At 41.2% G+C, this 17136-nt stretch overlaps 1 protein-coding gene across 1 annotated transcript; it reads right to left on the reverse strand.

Moving 5' to 3' along the window:
- Positions 1–6198: 6198 nt before the first annotated feature.
- Positions 6199–11229, reverse strand: LOC129453047 (sialoadhesin). Its single transcript, XM_073865556.1, has 7 exons — positions 11091–11229; positions 8329–8676; positions 8038–8247; positions 7584–7901; positions 7204–7446; positions 6690–6811; positions 6199–6441 (listed from the first exon to the last, which is right to left on the reverse strand). The coding sequence occupies exons 1-7, from the start codon at positions 11134–11136 to the stop codon at positions 6199–6201; spliced, it is 1530 nt and encodes a 509-aa protein (XP_073721657.1). The 5' UTR covers positions 11137–11229.
- Between the last annotated feature and the right edge of the window lie 5907 nt (positions 11230–17136).

The following is a 17136-nucleotide window of genomic DNA, read 5'->3' on the forward strand; positions in this document are numbered from 1 at the left end:
CTGCGCTGCCGCTTTTCAGAGTGCCCTTAATGTACGCTTCCTAATTCGTTCCACCGAGAGCAGAGACTACATTACCCATACACCCTTGCGTTTACAAGTTAAAAGCGCATGCGTCCTTCAGTCAGTGTCAACGTGCTCTGGAGAGGTGTGTGTTTGTGTGTGAAACGCGCAACCATAGCTGCTCGGTTAAAATGAAAATACAATGAACACGTAATATGAACACGTAATATGCCCTCCTTGTTTTAGACTCTGAGTAGTAAAAGAACGCCGTCAGAATCAGAGGTCTCGCTGACATCCCACCAAGCCAGAATGATAGCTGCAGGTCAGACGCAAGCCTTGTAGGTACCTGATAATCTCAGCTGTCGCGGCTTTCAGTTTGGTTCCCCTCGACGCAACTTCGGATTTCCTCAGGCGATGTGCAGAAAACATTCTTGAAATTGTAATATACATTTAGTTTAATTGCTAAACTAAAAGTAAACGAAATTTCAATGAATTGAACGACGTGCACAGTAGTTTTACCACCCGCAAAATGGAAAACAATGGGACAAAATAAATGACTTTAGAGTTTCAAATGGCCAGTATTTTGTTATTCTTGACCCCATAGACATGGTCTTGGTGTCATTTTAAAGTTTTTTTCTGAACCACTAGTTTTAGCATTTAACCATGCTGAAAATTTTACTCACATATCTACCTTTTGCACATTTTATTTATGTTCAAAAACTCTTTCTACAGTAGCTCTTTCTAATGGTATTTTTTCAAAATCCTTTTGCACATTTTATTTATGTTCAGTAGCTATTTCTAGCTCAAGCAAATCCACAAATTTATAAAAGGATTAATTCTTTTTTACAAGGTCGTCTGTTGACTGCTAAATATAAAACCCCTTCAATATAGGAGTCGAGTCGGCAAAAAAAAAAAAAAATAGAGTACCGGCACCTCTTTTGGGCCACTTAAAGCACTGCTTGCGGGGAATGATTTAAAGGGTAAACTGTTCCAGGACCATTTTTGACCATTGTATCTGACAGTATTTCATATGGAATGGAGTTCTACAGTGGCGGCTGGTGACATCTTTTCAGAGGGATGACAATTCAAAATATGTGTTCGGAGTGTCATGTGAACCATGTGCATCATGCGTCATCTCAAAATATGTGCCTGCTGGACACGCATCAAAAGGATTTATGATCCCGTTCACAAAATACTCGCAAGACACTAACTTAAAATTAAACTCTGATTACACATGAGATTAAAAGAGTATCTGGCAAACGTGAGCGTCTTTTTTATCATAAACTCCTACAAAGTGCTGCAGCAGGCTCGTATTTTGACAAGACGCATCATGACGAAAATAAAGTCACTGGCCTTCTATGTGTTTTCATTTAATGTGATAGTTTTATTTATTCATCTTTATTCATGCTTCTTGTTGTTAAGAAAATAAAATCATTTCATGCATTGCTTGACTGAAAATGTATGTATTCACATCCCCTGCATTTGTCTAGTTTGTATTCAAGTACAGCTGTCATCTGACAATACACAATAAATTACAGTTTGCTTGTTTTACTCATTTTTGTCCACTCAGAACATGTGTAATATAATGAATTATTGCTCAGCATTTGTCATCATTATTGTGCATAACTGTTGAGGTGGGCTAGCAATGTAATTTTATGATATGATATTTTAGAGAGATCTTTATTTTTCGAGTATAAAATCCTTTTCAAAGTATTCTCCAAAGGCGAGATCTTCGAACAGCTGCCCGACAGAAAATACCGTTCATTTTAGCAACGTCATATTACCCCTTTAACTATCTGAGATATGAGAGCGAGCTATAGATTTGCAGTTTTTTGAAAAGATTCAGTTTCAGTTTCAATAATTGAACCAGCCAAGTTATGAAAAAAAGTGCTGCTTATAGACCAAAAAATAAGGTACCGTATTTGAGCATTTGATTATTTACACTGAACAGTCACTACGTCACATGACATCACTGCTGAGAGACTGTTGCTAGGTAATGATGTCATAAAGAGAGTTGAGACATCACTCCAGTAGTTCTGATGGACAGACAGCTGATCTACTCACAGACCTGCAACATGTAACAATGACAAACACACAGAAAAAGATCATGTTATAAAATCTGACCATTAGTTTATTTAACATACAGATATACAGATTTTCTCACCTCTATTTGTTTGTCATCAGTTTTGTTTATTCATGCTGATGAAAAACCTGCAGGGTCAAAATTCACACTCTTACAATCTGAATTCATATCAGAATATTCACTGTATGTTATGCAGTTTTGAGTTTTACTTGATATTTTTACTAACCAGATCCATACAGCTCCTATAATGAGAAACTGAGGCAGAAACACCAACAGAGGGACAAACACTGAACTGCACATTTCTTCATCGTTTCTTTCAGTTGTTTGATTGGTTTTGTCCACTGTTACACTGGTTTTGTCTGCTCTTACACTAGTTTTGTCAGCTGTTACACTGGTTTTGTCCACTGTTTCCAAAGACAAAGACACAAACTCAGTTATACTCAGAGAAGGCAGATCATTCAGAACTTGACTTTTCCATTTATCTTCAGTACAAAGACTCACAAACTAATCCATTAAACTTATCACAAAGATCACCTGAACGCAGGTGTGAGAGGCTGTGTTACATTATGAATATCATCACAACTTACAGACTGGTAGTGGAAATTTATTTTGATAAAACAGTTACAATTAAATAAAAATAACAATGACACAAACTTCTCGGTTACACATGTAACCCTCGTTCCCTGAAGGAAGGGAACGGAGACGTCACGTCATGACCGACAGATTGGGAACCGCTTCGCGGGTGACCTATCTGCTTCGAGAAACCTTTAAAACGCCAATGAACTTGGCATGCAGATAATTGCATCTGCCGGCGCCGCCCCGCCGCACAGGTATTTAATGAGCGGCAGGTGCAGTTATCAAATCAGCTATTTTTTGCTGAGAAAGCTGGACAGAAGGAAAGGGTCCGGCCGATATCAGCAGTGGAACAGCAAACTGTGGCGACGGGACGTGACGTCTCCGTTCCCTTCCTTCAGGGAACGAGGGTTACATATGTAACCGAGACGTTCCCTTTCAGTCGGTCACTACGACATCACGTCGTGACCGATGAATTGGGAATCCCTACCAAAGCGCCACTGAAGCTGACCCTTCCAGTTCCTGCGTAAACCCTCCGACTCTCCTCTTTTAGGGAACGGAAAAGGGGTTGAAGCAGAGGCCGGTCACTACTTGTTCCTTAACCCACGATAGTGACTAGGCGAACTGGGAAGCGAACTCGTCAGGCGGGACTAAGATCGCTGCGGAAAGAAAACCCTCTAGGGGTCTACCACTAAGGTGATGGATAAAAAGACACAAGGTCTATAAAAAATTCACTCTCTTAGCAACACTAGAGAGGCGCGGAACGAACTCCGCTAAGGGAAACATGGTAAATCAGAAACTTTCCACGGAAATACTCACAAAGAAACCACTAGGGGGCACAATGTGGGCGCTAGCCTCACCCAGATTGTCAAGGATACATCTAGTGAGAGGCTGGCAGCCGATGCTCCGCAACATCGGCCACCAAGCGGTGGAGAAGACAAAAAACATTTTTGTAACGTTTTTGCCTTGATGGCCTTCCATAATGGTGCGGTTTTTGCGCAGCACCAAAAAGAAAGGCTCCAAGCCGACACAGGAGCCGTTCCTCGATGTTCTCACTGATCTGACGAGAGAACTCGAGAGGATACCGGCTCAACACGAACACTGTAGAATCTAGTGAATGTATTAGGTGTTGCCCAGCCAGCAGCTCTATAAATATCTGAAAGCGAGGAACCACGAGCCGAAGCCCAAGATGAAGCCACGCTTCTGGTTGAATGGGCTCTCAAATCAAAAGGGCAAGGAATGCCCTGTTTCTCATAAGCCAGGACGATTGTGTCTACAATCCAATGAGACATCCTCTGTTTAGTGACAGCTTTCCCTTTCTGCTGACCACCGTAACAGACAAAGAGCTGTTCTGAGGTCCTAAAGCTTTGAGTGCGATCCACATACACACGTAGTGCACGCACAGGACATAACAAAGCCATGGCTGGGTCTGCCTCCTCCGAAGGCAGCACTTGTAAGCTCACCACATGATCTCTGAAGGGAGTGGTGGGAACTTTAGGCACGTAGCCCGGCCGGGGTCTCAGTGTAACGCTGGATTCAGCTGGCCCGAACTGAAAGCACGAATCGTTGACCGAAAATGCATAAAGATCTCCTATCCTTTTAATAGAAGCCAATGCGAGGAGCGTCAAAGTTTTCACAGTGAGAAACTTGACGCTCACCGTCCGCAGAGGCTCGAACGGGCAATCCCGGAGGGCTTTCAGCACCATGGACAAGTCCCAAGGAGGAATAGAGGGAGGGCGTGAAGGATTCAGCCTCCGTGCACCTCTTAAAAACGTAATGACCAGATCGTGCTGACCCACAGATCTACTGTCTATGGGTGCGTGATGCGCGGATATTGCCGCGATATCTACTTTAATAGTAGATGGTGACAGCCTTTTCTCCAAGCGGTGCTGGAGATACGAAAGCACAATACTGATTGAGCATTCTCGGGGGTCCTCTCGCTGAGAGGTACACCAAACAACAAACAGGTTCCATTTCAGCGTATACGCCTGTCTCGTAGACGGCGCTCGCGCTGCAGCGATGGTGTTAGATACCGCCTGGGGTAAATCACCTAAAACCTCCGCGCCCCGTCCAAAGACCACACATGGGGGTTCCACAGATCGGGGCGAGGGTGCCATAATGTGCCAGGGAATCAGCCAGGGAGGGACTGTTGCGAGGAGAGTGAACTCTGTAAAACCATTTCCTAGTTGTCCGGTACTGCGCAACTAATAGAATGCGCTCCTCGTCCTCCCTGACTTTGAACAGTGTCTGCGCAATAAAGCTTACTGGGGGGAAACCCCGCGGCCAGCTGTGTGCCAGTGCATCCATGCCGAGTGTTCCTTCGGATAATGAATAAAACAGGCGACAATGGGTTGTCTCTGAAGAAGCAAACAGATCTAACTGCGCTCTGCCGAAACATTTCCAAATCAGCTGAACCGACCGGTGGTGGAGACGCCACTCGCCGGGGCGCGCTGCTCGTGAGAGCGCGACTGCCGCTGTGTTCAGCGACCCCGACATGTGAATGGCACGAAGAGACCTCAGATACTTCTGACTCCAGAGGAGGAGATGACGGGGGAGATGTGACAGGTGACGAAAGCGCAGACCGCCTTGGCGATAAACATACGCTACAGCCGCAGTGTTGTCGGTGCGCACTACCCCGTTGTAGAGGCATCTTTGCCAACAATAGCATGCCTGGAGACCTATCTCAGTGGCATCCGCACCCTGAGAAACGCTGGGTCTGACCACGGGGTGAAAGTGTGACGGCATCTCGATGTAATTATAATACTGTGAATGCCGGTGAGCCACGCTCTTCTCGGGACTCGGTCATAAAGCCAACACTGAAGCGGTCTTATATGGAGCAGCCCGAGCGGTGTCACAGCCGCAGCTACTGCCATATGCCCCAGAAGTTTCTAAAATTATTTCAGTGGAACCGCAACCCTGCCTTTAAATGTTTAGGCAAGTCAGAATTGACTGAACACGCGCTTCTATGAGACGTGTTGTTAAATCGACCAAATCCCGTTACATTCCGAGAAAAGAGATCCTCTGCACGGGGCAAAGTTTACTCTTTCCCCAGTTGACCTGAAGACCGAGACGAGCGAGGTGTTTAAGTACACAATCTATGTGTGTGCACAGCATCTGACGAAACTGAGCTATTATGAGCCAATACGCCAAAACGCAAACACCGCTCTCTCTCTCAGGGGCTGCAGTGCGCCCTCCACAACTTTCCTGAAGACACAGGGAGAGAGAGAGAAAGCCCGAACGGTGAGACTTTGTACTGATATGCCCTCCCCTCGAACACAAAGCGGAGAAACGGCCTGTGTCGGGGGAGTATGGAGACATGAAAGTACGCGTCCTTCAGGTTGAAGGCTGCAAACCAATCCTATGGGCGGATGCATTAAAATATGCTCCTCTGCGTAAACATTTTGAACAGCATTTTGTGAATGTGAATTCTGTGAATTCTCGATTCAGTACGCATATCTAGGATCGTACGCAACCCGCCACTCTTCTTGGGTACAATGAAGTAAGGGCTGTAAAGCCCCGACTTTATCTCGGCTGGAGACGACCTACTTAATGCCCGCAAGACACAACCAGAGATGACGTTCCTGGACCACCGGGGGTGGGCATAGCACGTCCGGCGGCCTGTGGGGTGAACCCAGTCGCTCGTAGCGCCAGGTCAGAGCCACACAGGATTCTTTAGTTGCCGGACCGTGACCTCGTCTGTGCTGATCCTTCAGTGCCTTAGCCTGGCGGACCTGCATCACGCCATGGCGCGCACGGCAGAGGCCGCCTCTCACAAGCCCGTGGGTCTGTGAGGGGAGGGAGGCTGGTCTCTTGGAGCAGCATAACCCTTAGCGGCCCCGCCGTCAGGAGAGGTGAGAGGTGATGGCTGAACGGTCGGTTCCGGGAGGAAAACGAGTTTTCCACGACCGTGTCAACCAACATGCACCCCGGGAAGAAAGGCACAGAAGGTTGGGGCTGTTCTTGCAGTCCTGAAGTGCCAATCATCTAGGCGGGACGGTGCGGGTGGGGGAGGAGCTCTCCGCTCCACACAGACCGTCTCCGCGCTCCCGAGCGTACATGGCCGCCACTCGGGGTCGAGCACGGGAGCCCCTACCCAACCCGAAGGCGGGAGTGGGTCCGAGTCGCACACAGGGGAACGGCTACGCACACACTCAACTAAGAGTGAGAAAAAAGTAAAAAAATTAAAAGAGAGTTGGAACATTCGCGAGCCTCCGCTGAAATGCCTTTGCCCAACCAAATCGAACAGGCAGAGTTCTCCAAAGAGCAGAGAGTAGCTTCTCGTGAGCAGTCAGTATGCCAGCTTTCGAAGTTAAAAAGCTGATTTGATAACTGCACCTGCCGCTCATTAAATACCTGTGCGGCGGGGCGGCGCCGGCAGATGCAATTATCTGCATGCCAAGTTCATTGGCATTTTAAAGGTTTCTCGAAGCAGATAGGTCACCCGCGAAGCGGTTCCCAATTTGTCGGTCACGACGTGACGTCATAGTGACCGACTGAAAGGGAATGTTCCTTCCATTATCAGATATATTGTATATATCATACAATACATATATCAGATGTATGATGAGATGTTGTGTTACCTCTTACAGTACAGGAATACTCTTGTAGCTCCTCACTGTTTATTGAGTCCAGGTACAGCTTGTTTAATAATGTCAATCCATCTGTTACCTGTTGTCCATTCTTATACCAGATGTAAGTATGTTTGTTATCCAGAGTGCATTCAGTTGAACAGCTTAATATCACTTTTTCTCCATCTATCACAGGGTCTGGACTGCTTCTCACATGTGTATCTGAGATTTCACAGAGATCCTGTCAACTACCTTTTTAGCCTGATCATTTTGATTTTGCTAAATTGGTACGGTAAACATTGGCTGATAAAATGTATACTGTGACAATACATGTATTTATTAAAAACCTGAGCATATACCTGTGACAGTAAGATAGACTCCAGGATAACCAGAAACTTCATCGGATGTGTTAGTGATAATCCTGAACAGATAATCTCTAGTGTCAGACCTTCTGACGTCTTTGATTCTCAGTGTGTTTCCCACAAACTTTACACGACCAGCAAACTGATCATCCTTACGCAGATCATAATAAATATCTGGCAAATGCCAGTATGTTTTCTCTACTGTATATCCAGTAGGATGTGAGTATGAAGAGTGAATGTCTACTGTTGATCCCACTAAAGCACAAACTCTTCTAGAGGTGTAAGTCACACCCCAACAGCTACTGTTAGAAAGACCTGAAAGAGTCACAAAATACTGCTGTAACATTCACAATCAATTACAAACACACTCATACTGTATACGAATCAACAAGAAAACTGCAAAATTTGTTCTTCCATTTTAATTTAAACATTTTATAAATGTCAGACTCACACACAGATGAAGAGGACTCTGCATTATACTCGGAGCAGGAATAATGGTCAGTGTTTCCACTGGATGGTACATCTATAGTTCTGTCATGTCTTAAAAATTGTCCATTCTTGTACCAGTAGTATTTATTTTCAGATGTCAAAGGGCAGGAGGAATAACAGCTCAGTTTTACTCGCTGTCCTGTAGATTCAGGATTTATCCTCACCTGTAAAACTAAATAATCAAAACCTTACATTAGATGAGAAATTGAGAAATGAAAAGAGTTTAACTGGACTGATGAGAATGTAAATGTACCTGTGACTGTTAGATTGACTGTGACTGAGCTGAGATGTTTAACTCCATCCTTCATAATGAACATGAGCTGATATTCTCCACTGTCTCTCTCTCTCAGGTTATATATTGTGAGTCGTGATTGGTTGTTAGTGATCCACTGATACACTCGTCTTGAGTAATCTGAATATAAAGTCAGATCTTCAGGTTCATCTTTGTTTCTCCAGTTTGTTCTCTGTTTCTGGCTGAACCAGAACCCAGTTGTGATGTTGATGTCTGAGTATAAGCATCTTACTGTCACCACTGTCCCCTTCACAGCACAAATATTCAGTTCATCACAGGTTACAGTAAATGTATCTATTGTTAGGGACTCTGAAGAACAACAAAAACAAAATAAAATGTAAAATAAGTCTTCTGTGTCCCCTTAGTGTGTTTGTGAAGTTTTAGCTCAAAATACCTCATGGATAAGTTTTTACAGAATGTAACATTGCCACTTTATAGATGTGCGAATTTTGGGTGTGTCCCTTTAAATGCAAATGAGCTGATGAAATTTAAACACTGATCACCATAATATTTGTTTGTTGAAAGTGTCCTTTTAACTTATTACTGCTTGACATTTTTTTTTAATTTAACAAAATGCGTTCCAGGAATGTTTTTCTAAAAATATATAAACATACAAATATATTAAATGAAAGAACAGACCCTCTGCTTTCAAACAAACAATAAACAAACAAACAAACAAAAAAAGGGGGGGGGGGAAATCACCCTATATATGTTTATTTCTCTGCTTATAAACTCCTAAATATGGGTATTTTTCTTAAAAAAATATTTTTTTTAGCAAAGTAAGTTTGGAATTTTGTGAAAGAATTTTGTTAGAAATCAGATTTAGAACTATTATCAAAACACAGAGCTTAAAATTGGTAAATATTTTTTTTGCTTCAGTTTTTTATAAATTGGGTAAATGCAAATTGAGCTGATGAAACACAAACCCTGATGGCCATAATGGCCGTTTTCGAAAGTGTCCTTTTAAATGCAAACACTGATCGCCATAATGGCCGTTTGTTAAGTGTCCTTTTAAATGCAAATGAGCTAATGAAACACAAACACTGATCGCCATAATTGTCGTTCGTCGAAAGTGTCCTTTTAAATGCAAACGAGCTGATGAAACGCAAACACTGATCACCATAATGGTCGTTCGTCGAAAGTGTCCTTTTAAATGCAAAAGAGGTTATGAAACACAAACACTGATTGCCATAATGGTCGTTTGTCGAAAGTGTCCTTTTAAATGCAAACACTGATCTCCATAATGGAGGTTTGTTGAAAGTGTCCTTTTAAATGCGAACGTGCTGATGAAACGCAAACACTGATCACCATAATTGTCGTTCGTCGAAAGTGTCCTTTTAAATGCAAACGAGCTGATGAAAAACAAACACTGATCGCCATAATGGAGGTTTGTTGAAAGTGTCCTTTTAAATGTAAATGAGGTTATGAAACACAAACACTGATCGCCATAATGGAGGTTTGTTTAAAGTGTCCTTTTTAATGCAAACAGGCTGATGAAAAACAAACACTGATCGCCATAATGGAGGTTTGTTGAAAGTGTCCTTTTAAATGCAAACGAGGTGATGAAATGCAAACACTGATCGCCATAATGGTCGTTCGTCGAAAGTGTCCTTTTAAATGCAAATGAGGTTATGAAACACAAACACTGATCGCCATAATGGCCATTTGTCAAAAGTGTCCTTTTAACTGCAAATGAGCTGATGAAACACAAACACTGATCGCCATAATGGTTGTTTGTCGAAAGTGTCCTTTTAAATGCAAACACTGATCGCCATAATGGAGGTTTGTTAAAAGTGTCCTTTTAAATGCGAACAAGCTGATGAAACGCAAACACTGATCACCATAATGGTCGTTCGTCTAAAGTGTCTTTTAAATGCAAACGAGCTGATGAAATGCAAACACTGATCACCATAATGGTGGTTTGTTAAAAGTGTCCTTTTAAATGCAAATGAGCTGATGAAACACAAACACTGATCGCCATAATGGTCGTTTGTCGAAAGTGTCCTTTTAAATGCGAACGAGCTGATGAAACGCAAACACTGATCACCATAATGGTTGTTCGTCGAAAGTGTCCTTTTAATGCAAACGAGCTGATGAGACACAAACACTTATCACCATAATGGTCGTTTGTCGAAAGTGTCCTTTTAAATGCAAACACTGATCGCCATAATGGAGGTTTGTTAAAAGTGTCCTTTTAAATGCGAACGAGCTGATGAAACGCAAACACTGGTCGCCATAATGGTCGTTCGTCGAAAGTGTCCTTTTAAATGCGAACGAGCTGAAGAAACGCAAACACTGAACTCCCTAAATGGTGGTTTGTTGAAAGTGTCCTTTCAAATGCAAATGAGCTGAACAAACACAAACACTGATCGCCATAATGGTGGTTTGTTAAAAAGTGTCCTTTTAAATGTAAATGAGCTGATGTAATTCAAAAACACAGATCCCCATAATAGTGGTTTGTGGAAATTTAAACTCAACTGTGCTGTCAATTATTTTCTCTCTCTCTTTTTTTATTCCCCACATATATAAGTTTCACCTGCTGCTGCACGTGCTAATTTAGTAAACACATCTTTGTGTCATATTTGGGGGAATAAACAAATGACCAAAATAATTGTAGGATAAGCTGTCACCTTATTCACTTATTCTTAGGAGTAAGTGAAGGAAAATAGTTATATAAAACAACAAAACATTAGTTTTCTACTCAATACTCAAAATGGTTGTACCTTGAATGTGTAACAGCAGGATCAGTGATGAGAGTCTGGAGTTCATATTTTCACTTTATAAAAATCCAGTGTACCAGGCACAAATATTAATGTTCCTGAAAAAAACAAGCAAATTTAATTAAATTAATAAATTCATAAATTAGTTATTTTGGTTTTCCCTTATTACAGTAACATAATATTTGCAATAAAACACAACTATTATGACAACTACAGTAACATAAATTTATTATCAAGTTTAATTAAAATATTAAGTATGCATACATTACACCTTGTTGTGCAGTCCTCCTTGTGCAGTGTGCACGCATCAGTGGTATATACAGTTTTAGCACCTAGAAGATGATCTGTTGATCTCATTTCCTTCCTTCCGAGTCTGAAACTCTTACAAAGAATTTTAGTAAATGTGTTGTGGTTTTCTTTTTGTTTATTTAAAGGTTTCAAAGAAGGCATTGATATCTTCTGCTATCTACAAAGAAGGTATGTAACTTTATTAAGTACAAAAATCTTCTTCAGTGGTCAGTGAGATGAGGAGCTACACTTTCAGAAAATTACCCAATGTTTTTGTTTGTGGTAAAAGTGTAGTAGCCATGTTTTTTTTTGGTATAGTGATTACTGTTCGCAAAACTATGGTTATTTTGTGGTAAACTTGGTTTTACTACAGTAACACCACAGTAAATTTTGTAAGAGTAATTTTCAACTTCAGCTTGTCAAACCAAACAATATAAAAACAGTTTTATAATTGTTGCAACTCTGTTTACAGTTAGCATTGTTTTTTTTTTGTTTTTTTGCTGCAGCTGCCTTAATAATGCAGTAATTGCATAGAAGTAAGTTTTAATCAAACATTTCCTGTATGGGCCTATCTCCCGCTACCCTGGCCATAAACACATTTATTAAAATGGAAACATTGGAAAATCCAGCAACGTTTTAAGAACTTTTTAACTTGTTTAATCTTGTTAACAAAGTTTAAACAATCAAATGGTGAATAAGCCACCACTTTTATAAAGTGTGCACTCTACGGAATGCATGAAGGGACAAACTTCCACTTTTGGTTTTAACAACTTGTAATCCCAATATTGGCTTTGGTTTAAAATTATTAATTTAGAATTTATTATCAATACGTAAAATGACATCCTAACCCAAACCCCAAGTGGCAACAGTAAAAAAAAAAAAAAAACAATACATAAAACGACACAAAAAGATGTGCCGTATTAAGTGAATGGGAAGGACTGGCGCATCATATTCACTTAAAATTGGAATTTGGCATATAAATTGCATGAGTTTTCACACTTCGTACTATTTATATGCATCTCCATGACACCGGGTTGAAATTAACAAACACACTAAAGTGCCTTGTAACACTCAGCATTATTTGATGTGGTGACACATCATTTAAACAGAAATAGGAAGTCAGTGCGGAAATATTGAGTATCATTTCTGTTTTTTTTTAAACCAATAGCATTTTGTTTAAAGCACAGTCCAGCAAAGCTGCATTTGTGTCCTGATTTAGACCAGGGTGACTTAGACCACCTTGCCAGCTATAGAAGGGTGGATATATATACCCTTATATACACATACAAAATTATAAGATTAATGTTATTATTATTATATTGCTGTTTCATGCATTAATGATGAGCGATTTATCAAACTGCGAATCAATATAAAAAAGCTACTAAACAACACTGAAAGTGTCAATGACTCACTTCTGCTGCTATTTACTAATACATCTGACTTCACTGAATCTCTATTTGCATATGCACACTGTTGTTTATGATAAACTCATTAAAGGTGCTTTAACCAAATTATTTAATTGCACCAAAAACCCATTTAAGGTACATTGATTGGCCATTATCATCCACTCAACAGGCACAACTGTGATTGGTTGTAATGCTCAATGCTGCAAAAATAACACATAAAAAGTAACATCATGCAACATGAACAGATCTACCGTGAGGAAAATAAGTATCTAAACACCCTGCTATTTTGTAAGTTCTCCCACTTAGAAATCATGGAGGGGTCTGAAATTGTCATCGTAGGTGCATGTCCACTGTGAGAGACATAATCTAAAAAAAAAAAAAAATCCAGAAATCACAATGTATGATTTTTTAACTATTTATTTGAATGATACAGCTGCAGTATTTGAACACTTGAGAGGGTCAATGTTAATATTTCCTAAAATAGCCTTTGTTTGCAATTACATAGGTCAAACGTTTCTTGTAGTTTTTCACCAGGTTTGCACACACTGCAGGAGGGATTTCCTCCACACAGATCCTCTCTAGATCAGTCAGGTTTCTGACCTGTCGTTTGAGCTCCCTCCAAAGATTCTCTATTGGGTTTATGTCTGGAGACTGGCTAGGCCACGCCAGAACCTTGATATAATGCTTACAGAGCCACTCCTTGGTTATCCTGGCTGTGTGCTTCGGGTCATTGTCATGTTTGAATAGCCAGCCTCGACCCATCTTCAATGGAGGAGGTTGTTCCCCAAAATCTTGCAATACATGGCCCCGGTCATCCTCTCCTTAATACAGTGCAGTCGCCCTGTCCCATGTGCAGAAAAACACCCCCAAAGTATGTTGCTACCACTCCCATGCTTCACAGTAGGAATGGTGTTTTTGGGATGGTACTCATTATTCTTCCTCCAAACACGTTTAGTGGAATTACGACCAAAAAGTTCTATTTTGGTCTCATCTGACCACATGACTTTCTCCCATGACTCCTCTGGATCATCCAAATGGTCATTGGCAAACTAAGACGGCCCTGGACATGTGCTGGTTTAAGCAGGGGAACCTTTCATGCCATGCATGATTTTAAACCATGACGTCTTACCCCTCAGTTACATTAGCTACAAGCAACAGAGACAGAGCGACAGGCTACCATTCATTTTCAATGGAAGTGGCCGTTTGCCAGCGACAAGTGACGAGCTCGGCGCTGCGCGAGCAAGGCGGGGCCAAAATAGACAAGCAGGCTATTTTATGCAAATGATGAGCGACGCGACAAAGCGACTGCCAATCGGAGTGAAGGAGCAGCGTGACGTAGGTCTGTGGTCGAGTCTGAGAAAATAATTCAAGATGGCGGAAAATGCGTATTTGATAAGTTTGGCATTTTATCTCATATATTTTGTTACTTTTATCGAGAAATAAATACTTTTAAATCCAAAAACACCGTTCTTGTAACTTAACAATACCTCTAAAGTGACTTTTGATACCGCTTTTAGAAACTAGCCAAGGAACGCCCATCAAGCAAGTGCGTGTCGCTCGGTGTCGTTCACTTTTGTAGCTAATGTGACTGTAGGGTTAGTGTATTACCAACAGTAACCTTGGAAACGGTGGTCCCAGCTCTTTTCGGGTCATTGACCAGCTCCTCCCGTGTAGTTCTGGGCTGATTTCTCACCTTTCTTAGGATCATTGAGACTCCACGAGATGAGATCTTGCATGGAGCCCCAGTCTGATGGAGATTGACAGTCATGTTTAGCTTCTTCCATTTTCTAATGATTGCTCCAACAGTGGACCTTTTTCAACAAGCTGCTTGGGAATTTCCTCGCAGCCCTTTCTAGCCTTGTGGAGGTGTACAATTTTGTCTCTAGTGTCTTTGGACAGCTCTTTGATCTTGGCCATGTTAGTAGTTGGATCTTACTGATTGTATGGGGTAGACAGGTGTCTTTATGCAGCTAACGACCTCAAACAGGTGCATCTAATTTAGGATAATAAATGGAGTGGAGGTGGACATTTTAAAGGCAGACTAACAGGTCTTTGAGGGTCTGAATTCTAGCTGATAGACAGGTGTTCAAATACTTATTTGCAGCTGTATCATACAAACATATAGTTTAAAAAAAATCATACATTGTGATTTCTGGATTTTTTTAGATTATGTCTCTCACAGTGGACATTAGGGGTGGAACAATACATGTATTCGTTTCGAACCGAATCGGTACGGGGGTCACGGTTCGGTGCATGAATTTAAACGGAGAATACACGGTATGAAAATAAAAAAACTTGCGTGCAAAATAATTAATGTAATGCGGAACTACTGTTAGATACGCGGGTTCTTTATGGACAGCTAATCTGTTGCCCCGCTTTAGCTCTGAAGCTCTGATTGGCGCCGATGCATCCAAGCTCCGCCTATGTATGCGCTCTATCAGAGCCCGTCTACATTCTCTGGCACTCTGCATTTTTTTGTCAGGTCGACGCCGGTCCAGTCAGTTAGTGAGCAGCAATAGCGAGGATGGCAAGTGGTGTTCCACAAGAGTTAGACGCTCCGCCAGCCTCTTTAAGATCGCAAGTTTGGCAAAACTTCAGTTTTCCAGTCAGTTACAATAGTACAGGCGAGAGATTGGTGGAAAAGACAAGGACTTTGCGTCGGCGTTGTTCAGCAGTGGTTAGGTATGTGAGTGGAAATACATCTAATCAGGGCTCTCAAGTCTCACGCATTCACCTTGACACACACGCATTCAGTCAGTTCAAACGCCACACTTTGTATTTCTCACGCTGAGAAGTAGGAGATAAATTGTCCTGCTATATACAACAGGCATACGCAGGGCAGTTCTGTCGAGTTCAGCTGATTTCAGTTTTTTAAGCGTGCTCAACTTTACGCAGCGCCATCAGCGTCAGAGTACCGCGAGAAATCTTGCGGAGGAGGCTGATTTCAAATCGCTCTCGCGTTACTCTGACGTCATCCACTTGTCGTTTCTTGCAGCGCCTCGTGAAGTCGTACACACCTATTAATTCATCCTACAAGCCTATTTTTTTGTTCTTTAGTACATTAATATGAAGTAAGGCCAAAATGTATTTTTAAAATGTATTTAGGTAACACTTGTAATACATTTGAACCCATATTTGTATGAAAGATGAGTACAAGATTACTTAAAGTGGTAAGTGGGAGCTGTAGAAAATGTAGTTTTTTCCCTGGATCATCGGAAACAACACACAAGTAATTCTGCTTTAAGATCTTGTGTCGCATCAGTCAGATTCTCCTCTACAGACAGACGCCACCCGCCTCATGAGTCGTAAGCTTTGAGTGACGTTGCTTTCAGCCAATAAAACAGAAAAATATACTGACATTTTCTGGTGTTGATTGGTTAGGCAGTCTAGCCCTTCCTCCAACCAGAGTCATTGAAAGTACAAGTATGCTTGGTGCAAGTATACTATTCACCACAGATGTGCTTGTCTCATTTTGAGAAATGTCATCACAGAAATCTATTTTTAAGCTTATGCACTCTTAGAAAGAAAGGTGCAAGAAGGTACAAAAAGTAATCACTGGTGCATTACCTTAATAAAAAGTTGACTTTGTACCTAAAAGGTGCATACTGGTTAAACCTTATAGGGGCTGTTTATACCTGGTATTAAGATGGGTTTTGGTCGATAAGATTACAAGTGGACAGAGAGACACACAGGCCTGGATTGGCCATCGGGAGGACCGGGAGAATTCCCAGTGTTCAGGATGCATTTTGTTAATTTACTAATACATCAAGACTTACTTTTTCTTACTTATCTTTTTAATGTGTCGAAATACCACCACCTATTGGATACAATATAGAAGAGCAGAAGAAATGTGAATTTCTCTGAGAACCAAATAAAACTTTTACTCATAATGAATTTCATTATGAAATAACATCACATGGATTTGTTTTAAGTCTTTTAAAGATAATCTCTTTCTTTAATATCCTACTCTACCTATTTAAAAACACATTTATAGGTCAGACGGTGAAGAATAAAAAATCTTGCTAAAAAAAACAATATAAATGCTAATAGTTTCAATTACTAAATTCATCTTAGTTGTTTTGGCGATATTCCAGTATGAATAAAAGGTTTCAACAAGTTTCTAAAAGGTGTTTGTTGGTTCCCACAGTAGAGACCATTATCATTTTTATTAATAAAACCAATGCACCATTACATCCATTAGACTTTCTATGATGATTAGTTTGTTCAGCAGGGACACATAATAATGTTCATTCATACAGACAGTATATATATATATATGTGTTAGTTTGAACTTTGTGATATACGCTGTGAATTAGTGAAGTCTGACATTATGGGGACGCGTCTTCATTTGCAGG

Source organism: Misgurnus anguillicaudatus, unplaced genomic scaffold (genome assembly GCF_027580225.2).
Source record: "Misgurnus anguillicaudatus unplaced genomic scaffold, ASM2758022v2 HiC_scaffold_32, whole genome shotgun sequence".
NCBI classification, from domain to species: Eukaryota; Metazoa; Chordata; class Actinopteri; order Cypriniformes; family Cobitidae; genus Misgurnus; species Misgurnus anguillicaudatus.